Source organism: Mobula birostris, chromosome 4, assembly GCF_030028105.1.
Source record: "Mobula birostris isolate sMobBir1 chromosome 4, sMobBir1.hap1, whole genome shotgun sequence".
Classification (NCBI taxonomy): Eukaryota; Metazoa; Chordata; class Chondrichthyes; order Myliobatiformes; family Myliobatidae; genus Mobula; species Mobula birostris.
Window position 1 is genome coordinate 108,155,148 of NC_092373.1, and position 13,590 is coordinate 108,168,737.

Consider the following 13,590-nt stretch of genomic DNA (forward strand, 5'->3'; position numbering starts at 1 on the left):
ACATGAGAGGCACATCACCGTCTCAGGAGACATTGTAAAGACTAACTGTGAGCAAGCTTGTCCTGCGCCTCTTCTCGTCGAAGCCTCTCGAGTCAAAGCCTCAAAGCTCCACTCCTTCACTGGCCCGCCCGCCCACTCACTCACTCACTGGCCGCTTTCCACAGGCTGTTCCACTTGAGCTACCCCTCTATTTATCTGTTTGAGCTTTTCAAAATGCTTGGTCACCTGACCTCGACTGCCCAATCAGCTGCTTTCTGCTGAGTCTGAGCTATTCAAATCTTGATTGTCTAATCAACAGCTTTCTGCTGATCTATTCAAATCTTGATTGACCTGATTGCACAGACCAATTGGCAAACTGCCAGAATCTCTCGATTCTTATGGTCTTATTCTGTACTCGCTTATTAAAGTTTTAGGGGGAAGGTGTTCTGTGTTTGGAAATTCACTTGCACTGATTGTAGAAGAATATGCATCTGGGATTCCTACATCTTAGATGCAGTGAAGAGACTAGCCTGAAATTTGTTTTAAGATGATGGTGAATTTCATCATTCAAGCTGATGCTTTATTCCATTGTCCACAGGAGTTGAAGCAAGCCTGCTTTGTACTCTGCCAGCAAATGGGTTTTATATCAAAAGTAATCCTGTTGGCCACAATATTTCATTGTTATTCTTTTATCAAGTCTGACAGTTACTTGTCTGAAAACTGAGACTACTGATAAATGTTCTCCTTGGTAACCTAAGCTCTGAAATGAAATCCTTCAAACTTCACAATCTTAGCAGAAACATCCTTTTCTTTCACATAATTACATTTTGCCCACCCCATTCCTGTTGAGCATAGTATTCTGTTTTTATTGTCACAGAGATACTATTTTCACAGATATATGGAATTTTATTTGGAAGCTATGTACTGCAATCCGAAAACCAAATATAAATTTTAATTTGTTACTAGATACTATTGGCGCAGGACAGTATTGATGAGATAAAATAAAAGTTAATTTTCCAAGTATGCCTTCAGAATGCTTTTATTCCCTATTTTCATCAGTTAAAACTCAAATCCTAATTAAAGGATAAATTGTAGCTTTAGATGGGAAAGACATTAAAACGTATGTTACGTTTGAGTTAAAGTGTATGTTACAGTGAAGCTGAAGACCTAACTGTCCAAGTTCAGTAATCCGATTTATTTTTATATGTAAAGCTTTCCCTACTTCTTACAAAAATACCATTTGGAAGTTGCTACTTTGAGTTGTTGTGGGGGATTTATCTGGAATTCCACTCTCCTGATATCAGTGGCTTATGATGCCTTTGTTTACTAGCCTGGAACCATCTGTTACAGTATAAATAACAGAATTTATTTTGTATAGTGTGCCCAGTTTGCTTGGCAGCATACCATTATCTAGTCTGCATGTTACAAGTTAATTATTACTGTGCTTAGTCAATAGACAAATGGTTAATTATTATGCTTCATATTTGTTATTTTCAAAGGAATAATTAGTACATAGTGCATTTATATTTGGTTAAGTATTTAGCCTTCCTGGCAATGACCATCACCACCAGCTTGTTTAAGCTGGTTAATCATGGACTTTTTACTCTCCTCCCATCTGGTAGGCACTACAGGAGCCTCCGCTCCTGCACCAGCAGGCTCAGGAAGAGCTTCTTCCCTGAGGCTGTGACCCTGCTGAACCTCACATCACAGCACTAAGCAGTATTGCACCCATATTATACTGTCTCAGTACTTTTATATTTATGTGCTGTAGCACCTACTTTTTATTTGCAGTTATTTTGTAAAAAAACACTATTCTTTGCATTTCTGGTCAGATGCTAACTGCATTTCATTGGCTCTGTATCTGTACTTGGCACAATGACACTAAAGTTGAATCTAATCTAATCTAAGAAAACCTATATGCTTTTTGGAAATCCTGATAGTTCAGCATCTGGCTCACCTGGTTCTGTTTCCTGCATGCCCTCTAAATTCACCAGTTCTCTGTTCCCCTTTAAGCTTGATTGAGAAGAGATTTGATAGAGGTACAGTACAGTATACAAAGTTATGAGGGGTATAGACAGGGTAAATGCAAGCGGGTTTTTCCATTGAGGTTGGGTGGGACTGTGACTAGAGGTCATTGGTTAAGGGTGAACGAGAAAATGTTTAAAGGGAACATGAGGGAAACTTCATCAGAGGGTTGTGAGAGTTGTGGAATGAGCTGCTAGTGCAAGTGGTGCATATAAGCTGGATTTCAATGTTTGATGGATGTTTGGAGATATACATGGATGGGAGAGGTATGGAGGGCTATGGTCCTGGTGCGAGGTTGATGAGACGAGGCAGGTTAAATGGTTCTGTATGAGTTAGATAGGCCGAATGGCTTGTTTCTGTGCTGTACTTTTCTATGACTCTATGACTTTTTTTGTCATGCTGTCATAACATCCACCTGGTGCAGTTGAATATTTACTATATCTTAATCATACAGGCATAGAAGACTGTGGGTCAAGTGGAATTAATACCAATAAATGCCCACTGGTCAGCATGGAGCCAGTAATCTAAATGGCTAGTTTCCATGCTGTATAACTCTATGACAACATCAAGAGGTTTTATCCCTCATGGTGGTTCACTTATCTCCTGCTGAAGTCATGGCTTGACACCTACGTTACTGGGCTATCAACTGGCTTATTGTGTGATGGTGCTACCAAGCCACTTTTGGTCATTTGACACTGAATACATTCCATGTCCTTGCTTCAGTGCTTCTTTAAGTGCACTGGCCTGCTGAGTTCCTCCAGTATTTTGTGTATGTTCTTTGGTCACAAGTAGGTCTGACCAGATTCTAGATTTCTTTCTCGAAGGATATTTGTTAATCAGGTGTTCCTTTATAATAATCCTGTGATTTTTATCATCATTGTTTCTAAGATTAATTGGTATTTTTGTTTCCAGATTCCAGAATATTAACTGAACTTAAATATTATGGCTGCCGTAGCATGAGTAATGCACCTCTGAATGTTAGATTGGTCCGAGAGGTCCTAGTTCTTGACATTTAAATAATTTTTGTATTTGGACCCTCTCCACCTCCTTGAACCTCACCTATTTCTAGCTTTTCAGCATTTAAGAAATTTTGGTTCCTAAAGTGAATGAGCATGCATTTCTTTGCATTGATATCCATTTGTCACAGTTTAGCCTGTTCATTCAGTTTTTAAAGGAAATATTGAGAACGTTGTGAATATATTATTTCACAACCTTTTAATTTAAAAATGGGTGGTTTTCAAAGTTGAAGGTACTATCATTCCATTATTAAAATAAACAGATAATTAAGGTCAATTGGTCTGGTGTTCATAGCCAAAATTTATAGTGGTATAAATGAAGGATAAGGTAATTAAAAACCTCAAAAATTTTTGAAACTAAAATGCTCCAATTGATTATTAAATTGAAGGAAATACTCAACAAATTGGGATGAATAAAATGATTGTAATTACTAGAAATCTGAAAAAGATAAAAGTTTGGTGCGTGTGATGGATAACACTTAGGGAGATCAAATATAAAGGGACAACACATAGTTAATGATAAGACCCTTAACAGTATTGATGAACAGAGTGATCTTAAGGTCCACAGTCCACTGTTCCCTGAAAGTGGCTGCAGAAGTTTAAAGAAGATGCTAAAGAAGGCATATGGCATGCTTACCTTCATTAGTTCAAGGCATTGAGTTCAAGAGCCAGGAGTTATGTTGCAGCTTTACACAACTCTCTACAAAGAGCTGCCACAGTAGCATAGATGTTGGTGCGATGCTATTGCAGTTCAGGGCATCAGAGTTTGGAGTTCAATCATGGTGTTTTCTGTAGGCAGTGTGGAAGGCGTGGGTTTCCTCTGGGTGCTCCAGTTTCCTCCCACAGTCCAATGATGTACCAGTTAGTAGGTTAATTGGTGATTGTCAATTGTTCTGTGATAAGGCTAGGGTTAAATTGGTGGGTTGCTGGCAGCGTGCTCGAAGGGCCTGAGGGCCTATTCCACGCTGCATCTCTAAATAAATAAAAAATATTAAAAATTCTGGTTAAGCCAAATCTGGAATATTTGCGTTCAATTCTGGCTGTTCCTCATTACAGGAAGGATGTGAATGCTGTGGAGTGGGTGCAGAAAATGCTTCCTTTATGATCCTATCTGCCTGTGCCACCACTTTAAATGAATTATGGACATGTATTCTCAGGTCCCATTGTTCTACTGCACTCCTCAGTGCCCTACCACTTTCTGTGTAAGACATACCTTGGTTGATCCTACAAAAGTACACTTCGCACTTGTCTGCATTAAATTTCATCTCTCATTTTTCAGCCCATTTTTCCAGCTGATTCAGATCCTGCTGCAAGCTCTGATAGTCTTCGTCACTGTTCACTGCACCCTCAATCTTGGTGTCATCCGCAAATTTATTGATCCTGTTAATCATTGATATAGATGAGAAACAACAATTGACTCCACTAGTCACAGTCCTACAGTCAAAGAGGCAACCATCTACTACCACTCTCTGGCTTCTCCCACAAAGCCAATGTCTAATCCAATTTATTACCTCATCTTGAATGGCAAACGACTGAACTTTCCTGACCAACACCCATGCGGGACTTTGTCAAATGCGTCACTAAAGTCCATGTAGACAACATCCATTGTCTTGCTTTAGCTACTTTCCTAGTAACTTCTTTGAAAAATTCCAACATTGGTTAGACCCAACCAATCACGCACAAAGCCATGCTGACTGTCCCTAATGGGAGGCCTCCGTCTGTGAGTGTCAACCATGGATGTTGTGTCCTAGCTATCTAGATACGCAAGCCAGGGCAGTACAATATTGAGAACAAGCTGTTGCCTATGTAGCCCTATCCACTCGTTTGATGAACCCAAAGGAATGGCAGAGACCAATACAATTTGGCACCAACGGCATTGTAAAGGTTGCCAATCAATGGTGAATTCAATGTAGGACTGCCCTAGGGACTCCAGATCCGATTTTTCTCTTGGATTTTACTCCCGAAGCCTTCCTCATGAGTAGGTATAGACGCAAGGAAGTGGAGGTTTGAGATTAGTATTTTCCTTCTCTTAGATAAGCTATCAACCAAGGCTGATGAGCCCCATTTGTCCAAAGTGACTAGTTTTAAGACGCCAGTAACTCAACTTTGCTCCTTCTCCTATCAGATTAAGAGAATGGGCAAAGAAATGGCAAGTGGAATACAGTGTTGGAAAATGTATGGTCGTGCACTTTGGCAGAAGAAATAAAAGGGATGACTATTTTCTAAATAGAGAAAATACAAAAAAATCTGAGGTGCAAGGGGATTTGGGAGTCCTTGTGCAGGATTCCCTAAATGTTAATTTGCAGGTTGAATTGGTGGTGATGAAGGCAAATGCGATGTTAGCAATCATTTCAAGAGGATTAGAATCTAATCAGTATTGCTTTGCACTGTTGTAACTATATGTTATAATTATGTGGTTTTTGTCAGTTTTTCATTCGGTTTGTCTTGTGTTTCTGTGATATCATTCTGGAGAAACATTGTATCATTTCTTAATGCACGCATTACTAAATGACAATATAATCTAAAAGTAAGGATGTAACGTTGAGACTTCAGAAATCACAGGTGAGGCCTCACTTGGAGTATTGTGAGCAGTTTTTGGCCCCTTATTTTTTTCCATACGGGTGTCCCCCGCTTTTCGAACGTTCGCTTTACGAAACCTCACTGTTACGGAAGACCTACATTAGCTCCCTGTTTTCGCTTTCAGAAGGTGTTTTCACTGTTATGAAAAAAAAAGCAGTGTGCGATAAAAGGCAGTACGCGCCCCGAGCAGCCACTCCTCCCCCGGATTCAGAACTGCATTCTCGCCGGTATTGCTTAAGCACGTGCCTGTGAGCAGCCGTTTGCATGATGAGTTCTATGGTATCAGAAAAGCCTAAAAGAGCTCGTAAGAGTGTTACACTTAGTGTAAAACTAGACGTAATTAAGCGTTTCAATCATGGTGAACGAAGCAAGGACAAAGTGAGTTTGGCTTGTGGAAGCTGACGAAGATGATGTTGAAGAGGTTTTGGCATTCCATGACCAAGAACTGATAGATGAAGAGCTGATGCAATTGGAAGAAGAAAGGATAACAATGGAAACCGAATGCAGAAAGTGAAGCAATTGCGTGAGATTTTCACTGCAATGATAAAGTACGACTTTCATTTTGAAAAGGTACATAGGTTGAGGGGATATTTGCAAGATGGTTTGAGTCCTTACAAAGAACTGTATGAACTGCCTTCCACATCAGCCACAGCAGACGACGAACCTCGACCTTCGACATCAAGGCGGGCAGTCATAGGAGAAGATGAGCTGCCTGCTCTAATGGAAACAGACGACGAGATGACACCCCAGTGTCCCACCACCCCAACACCCAGGCCGCGGGCAGATACCGATTCGCGGAGAATGCAGCAGTAGCCGGGTGACACCCAGCACATCTTTAAGAAAAAAGCTGAAATAAACATGCTAATTAATTAGTTGCCGCCCGACACATAATTGTCGGCCCAGATCAGAGGCGACGCAATGGGAAATCGGCACTGATCTGGGCCAACGATTACGTGTCGGGCGGCACCTAATTAATTAGCTTGTTTATTTCGGCTTTTTTCTTAAAGATGTGCTGGATGCGTCCCGGCTACCACTGTACCCCTGCATGCTTCGCGGCAATGTATTGGTCGGCAGCCAGGAGGGTGGGGGCCACTGCACCACCCAACCTGCGACGACTCAGCCTAGCACACCATCATCAGTGTGCTCGGTGCTGAATCAATTCCGGTAAGTGATACTACACTGTACATACATTATTTCTACTTTATATCGGCTGTATATTTTTACGTGTTATTTGGTATGATTCAGCAGCTTCATAGCTTAAAGGTTACTGGAGAGCGCTTGCAACGTGTTTTTGCCGATGGCGCTTGCGTGAGATTTTCTGCCGACGGCGCTTGCGTGAGGTTTTCGCTACGGAGAACAGTGCGGTAATGATTATGGAAAAGTATTTCTACTTTATATAGGCTGTGTATTTATCATATCATTCCTGCTTTTACTATATGTTACTGTTATTTTAGGTTTTATGTGTGACTTGGCATGATTTGGTAGATTATTTTTGGGTCTGCGAACACTCACAAAATTTTCCCATATAAATAAATAGTAATTGCTTCTTGGCTTTACGACATTTCGGTTTACGAACCGTTTCATAGGAACGCTCTACCTTTGGATGCAGGGGGAAACCTGTATTTAGTTTGAAACTAATGGCACTATGATCACTAGGTGCAAACTGTCCCCCTGCACAGACTTCTGTCACCTGCCCTGTCTCATTCAAGTATTGATGATCACAAAGTCTCTCATTGGGACTTCTATGTACTGTTTAACGCAACTTCTTTGAACACATTTGACAAAATCTATCCCATCTAATCCTTTTACAGTATGGAAATCCCAGTCATATGTGGAGTTAAAATCCCCTACTATAACAACCTTATGTTTCCCACAACAGTCTGCGATCAATCACTCTACAAATTTCTTCCTCTAAATCCTGCGGACTGCCGCGTGGTATATACTATAGCCCCCTTAACGTTGTTATACTGCTTTTATTTTTCAGTTCCACCTATAAAGCCTCCCTAGATGGGTTCTCCAGTCTCTCCTGACTGAGCACTGCTGTGACATTTTCCTTGACAGTAAGACCACCTCTCCCCCTTTAATCCTGTGTCTAAGACAGCAGAACCCACAATACCAAGCTGCCAGTCCTGCCCCTCCTGCAACTAAGTCTCACTAATGGCTACAATGTCATAATTCCAGGTGTTGATTCATGCTCTGAGCTCATTCTCCCTTCCTACAATACTTCTTGCATTGACGTATACGCAGCTCACACCATGCTCGACCTTTTGTTTCTTGACTTTGTCTGAGGTCTTAACAACATCTGTCTCCATAACTTCTCCACTATCTTTTCTGGCACTCTAGTTCCCATCCCCCTGAAACACTGGTTTAAACTCTCCCTCCTCCCGCCGAGATGTCCCAGACCCTGGCACCCAGGAGGCAACATACCATCTGGGAATCTCTCTCTCGTCGACAGATCCTCCTTTCTGTTCCTGTAATTTATGAATTCCCTATTACCTCAGCTCTCCTTTTCTCTCCCCTTCCCTTCTGAGTCACTCAATGCCAGAGACCTGACTGTCGTAACTTTCCTCTGCTAGGTCCTTCACCACCCCCCGCCCCCTGCCAAGAGTATCCAATTGGCATGCCTGTTGTTGTGGGGATGGCCAGTGGGGTACTCTGCACAAGCTGTTTTTATCCACTTTCCCCTTCCTGACTGTCACCCAGTCTCCTGTGTCCTGACCCTTGGGTATAACTCCCTCTCTATATGGCTTGTTAATTGTCTTATCAGTCTTCTGAATGATCCAGAGTTCATCCTGTCCCAGCTCTAACTTCTCAATGCAGAGTGTTATAAGCTGCAGCTTGCAGGAAGTCGTCAGGGGCACTGCAGGTCTCCCTGCCTTCCCACATCCCATAAGAGGAGCATTCAGCTATCCTGCCTGTGATCCTTACTGTTCCAACTGTGCAACTATAAAGAAGGAATCAAGAAAATGAACTGGGAAAAAACCTACCTATAACTTTTCACCTTCTCTCACTCAAGTCTGTCTTTGCAGACGCCTCGAAGAGCTAAATCCTCAAATAACAACTTTATCTCTTTAAATTATGATAAAATGCCCACAGTGTAGTACATGCTAACATGTCCAATTGTGTATTATAATGAATTTTATTTTGTTTACCCTCATTGATTGTGAGAATGGAACTGTAGTAATATATTTGCTGTAACCTTGTCTTATGTGGATTACAGCAAATACATTACTACAGTTCCATTCTATCAAATTGCTATCAAATTTCTTGTTTTATATTATCTCCATCGATTGTCAAGTGAAATTATTCTTCTGCGATATAAAGGGGCTAATGTTCTGGTCACTGATTTCTGTTTATGTAGTATTATTATGCAGAATCGGTGCAAAGATAAAACTGTTTTAATTGGTGTGAGATATAGAGCTGAATCGGCTTCAGATGTAGTTTCAAGGAATGTCTTCTGTTCCGAAAGCAGCTGTAAGCATTTTTGGGACATATGATAGAGTGTATAACAATTATTAAAGAGGAGTTTATAGAAGTTACTTCTGAGCTACCTTTCATGTTTTCTGTTACTACATATACAGACTGTTAAATGTAGTTTGGAACAAGAATAGGCCATCAAGCTCTGCTTTATATCAGATTCCATTTTACGTGCCAGGCATCTCTTCTGCTTAAAATTGATTTTGATCATTTTCAACATGTCATTAACTAAAGAAAGTAAAAGGTCAGTAATGGATATAAGCCAAAAGTTTGGATTTAAGTTAATATCTTTGTTTTTTTTTGTTTCTCTGCAGAGTGTGGATGTGATTTGGCGGAGAGTGGATTTTTTGTAAAGCAAGGAGAATACATCTGCACTTCTGACTATCAAAGATTGTATGGAACACGGTGCTTCAGCTGTAGTGAATTTATAGAGGGTGAGGTGGTTTCTGCTCTGGGAAAAACCTATCATCCAAAGTGTTTTGTCTGTGCTGTTTGCAGGTAAGAAATGTTGAATTTTATAAATTATAAGGCCTACAGGTCAAAGATTAACCTTATGATTATCAAACATATGACATTGCAAATTCAGAGCAAGAATAAGTTGCTCATGCCCTTGGCAATGTTCCATCAATTTGACAAAATCTGATTGTAGCCTGAATCCATTATTCCTGCCCACCTGTGCTAATCTTCACCATCTTGTATATCATGATTCTGTCTGCTTCTGTGGCCTCTTTCCTCATTCTTACAAGGTTAATGCCTTATTTTTAAACAGAGTTCTTCACATATACTTTTGTAGTTTGTTTTAGATCCAAAGCCACTTAAGTTTGTGGGTTGCTATAAATTTCCAGAAATATTGAATTGCACCAGCTCTGGACCTTTGATGGAGACTGTTAGCAATTTGTGGAGTTAGAGAAAGTCCTGTGATTTGAAAATCTAATGAAATTTTTATGCCTCTGATGCTACCTAGCTGAAGAGGAGAGAGAGTGTCACATAGGGATTGGTAGATATCTTTGTGGTTCTCTTTTGTTCAAAACCTGGATGTCCATTTGGACCTTGGTTCTTTCCCTAGTCAAATTGTATACTTGGATTCAAAAGCTGTATTTGTGCCAATGTATGTTCCAGAGGGACATGGCTCTGCAATGACCTCTTTTCTCCCATTCTTGAATCCAGCTAAACTTTCATTGTTTTCAGTGGAAACACATATTTTGTTATGTAAGGAGATTGCAAGAGTTACTGTGCTATAATTATTTTAATGTTTTGCAATGATATTGGTACTTTAGGGTTGTATTATGTCTTCAGCAGGTATGTGCTGTTCATCTATATGTACAATTGCAGTTTTAATTCATGGAGCAGATAAATTCATGAAACCCTTTGGTCATAAGTTGATATCCATGTTGTTTGTATGCTTATTACATTATTCCTTAATAGGCCTAACTAAATTATAAGGCAGCCTGCAGTATAATTGTCAGATATGGTGCATTAATATAAAATATAATCAATGAGGAAGTGTTATGATTGAAAACAGGTAATTTCTACCATTATGACAACACATTTTTGATTTGTAACTTTCTGTCAGTGTCAGAATTTGTTCTGGTGGTATCAGGTTCCTTGGATTATAGCACCCAAGTGACACGATGATCATATATTGCTTTTTAGATCAATCCAAAGCGTCATATACAGTAAGCAAATCATTATGCAGGTGTTGTTCCCGGCAGGCTATTATTGCTCGTGGCATTCCAGAGTTTTGAGTTCAATTCCGGTGCCGTTCTGTAAGGACGGCATTCTCCCCGTGGAATGCATGTGCTTTCACTGGGTGCTCTGGTTTCCTCCCACAGTCTAAAGACATATCAGTTAGTAGGTTAATTAGTCATTGTAAATTGTCCTGTGATAAGATTAGAGCTAATCGGGTTTGTCGGGGGTTGATGGGGCAGTGTGGCTCAAAGGGCCAGAAGAGCCTACTCTGTGCTGTCGCTAAATAAAAATAAAATTAAAAAGTTAAAATGGATAATTGGATATCACTCACTGGATGGAGATTTCTTCAGAAATGCATTTGATTATGGGATGATTTATTTCTTGGTATAGTACTGAAATCAATCCAGGTTAATGTATGCTGCCACCAAGCTCTAGTTAAATTGGCTAAGGGATGGGCAAAAGAATATTGTCATAGAAATGAGGAAACACATATTGTAGTAAATAGGTTGAAACAAAAGATCATATGGGAATATGATTTAATGGTTATAACTACTGTGCAGGTAATTGTTCATAATGCAAGATGTTCAGACAAGATGAGGAAGGGGAAAAAAGGGGCAGGTTGATGGTACATTTCAAAGAAGACAGTTGGTGATGGTGATACAGTTTGCCCTTGAATCACCAGAATCTATTTGGTTGGTTTAAAAGAGAAAAGAAAGCTGTAATACTGAACATTAAAACATTTTAGTACAGTACAGACCCCTTCGGGAAAGCAGGTGCTATTTGTTATGAGCCGATTAGAAAATCTATCTTGGGGTTCTGTAGGTCACCAAGTAGTAAAGGAGCAGGGATATATGGCAATATAAACCAGAAACACTCCACAGGTCAAGCAGTACCTGAGGAAGGAGAAACAGCATTTCAGGTTGGAGACCTTCTGTTCTATTCTATTCCTCTTGTTTTATTCTATTGTGTTTCTTGTATTTACCTTGATTGCCCACAAGAAAATGAATCTCAGGGTTGTATATGGTGACATATATGTACTTTGGTAATAAATTTACTTTGAGCTTTGAACCTTTTGTTAGAACTGAGAAACTGAAATAAAAAAAGTAATTAGAGGTCATTAAAGATAATAAGAGCAAGTGATATGAGAGCTGTATAGGACAAAGGGAATATCTATAATAGGATAAGAGCTAGTCAAATGGTTTATTGAAAAATTTGGAGGGTAATTATGTTTAATTAAATGTTCTATGTTTATTAATGCCAGGGCTGTGACAGATGCACAGCAGATTAAAGGGAGAAATCTGAGCTAATATCACAGATGAATGTCTTGCAGGTTTGATACAGACAAAGCAAATTACCTAAAGTTGGAGATCAATACTGAATCTTAAAGGTTGCAATATACCTAGATACTCAGTGGTGTAGCGGGTATGGGCCCGTTGAAGGTAGCAGGGCCTGGGCCCAAGAACGTGTAGCTAGCTGAATGTTTGGCCATTGCTGAAGTGGAATTGGAGCTGAATTGAAGCAGTAGTGCCTGGGCCTGAGAAGGAGTAGCAAGCTAATGGTTGGCCAATTTAAGCACCGGGCCAGATTAAAAAGGTCAGGTATGAGCAGCATTCAGACGGCAGGGCCTGGGGCTTGGAGCGAGGTATGAGCCAATGTTTGGCTATTGCTGGAGCAGAGTTGGGGCCGTATTGAAGTGCAGGGCCTGGTCCAAAGGCAAGGAATGGCCCAATGTTTGGTCGATTTAAGCACGGGGCCACATTGAAAAGGTCAGGGTACCAGAGTCAGAGGCAAGAAAAGGGCTGGTGTTGAGCTTGCTGCTCTGTGAGGCTTACTCATCTCTGCGATGAACTGCCGCACTGATCTGCAACTAGTGGGCTCTGGGCCGGCTGCAGTGATGAACTGGCTTCGTGGCTGTGGACTCACTTTAATGAACTTTAGTTCTGAGTGTTATTTTATGGTTTTTATGATTTACTTTTTATGGTTTTATGGTTACAGTCCTGACGAAGAGTCTCGGCCTGAAACGTCGACTGCACCTCTTCCTAGAGATGCTGCCTGGCCTGCTGCGTTCACCAGCAACTTTTATGTGTGTTGCTCTCATTAGCAAGGCATTTTTCCCCACAGAACTCCCTCTTGCTATGTTTTTTTTTGTTTATTGCACCTTTGTCTATTAAGTCGAGAGACTGCTGTGTGTAAAAAAAATCTCAGGAGATCAATAGGTTCTCAGATATTCAAACCACCCTGTCTGGCAAAGACAAACATTCCATAGTTAAAGTCACTTAGATCACATTTCTTCAGAGGCCAAGTACAGGTTTAAGTGGCTAAGTCATTAGATCAGATTTCTTCAGAGGCTAAGTACATTATCTTAAAGGAAGAATGGGGAGAGAACCAATGCCAGAATTCCCTGGATGATAAAAGGGACTGAGGAATAATTAAAGACAAGAATAGTCAGAATTGTGATTAACTCAAATAAGAACCAGGTTACACATCTGGTACATTTTATTCATACTTAAAGAGACAATTACCATTATTTTTGCTGCTCTCCTCATTGCCGCCTCTCCACCCGACTTGCTGCCACTTCTTTGCTCCATTGGGTTTCTGGGTCTAAGCATCAGTTTGGGAGAGGACCTGAACTTTGTTCTTGAGAATATACCCAGTCTGACCAATGTCTCCTTATAAGTAAAGCCTTCCATTACTGGTGAATCTCTTTTGCACACTTTCTATTACTACCATATCCTTCCTGTAGTGAGGAAATATGATCAGAGCTCTGCACTTAAATCATCAAGTGCCTCTTTGGTTTATCCATTACTCTCAAAGTAGAGTTTAC

At 40.4% G+C, this 13,590-nt stretch overlaps 1 protein-coding gene across 1 annotated transcript in view; it reads left to right on the forward strand.

Annotated features, from left to right (window-relative positions):
- ablim2 (actin binding LIM protein family, member 2) overlaps window positions 1–13,590 on the forward strand; it is a 337,989-nt gene that overhangs the window by 137,708 nt on the left and 186,691 nt on the right. The window contains exon 3 of the mRNA XM_072256986.1: window positions 9,392–9,575. Within this exon, the coding sequence (XP_072113087.1) occupies window positions 9,392–9,575 (184 nt within the window). The remainder of the gene's footprint in view (window positions 1–9,391; window positions 9,576–13,590) is intronic.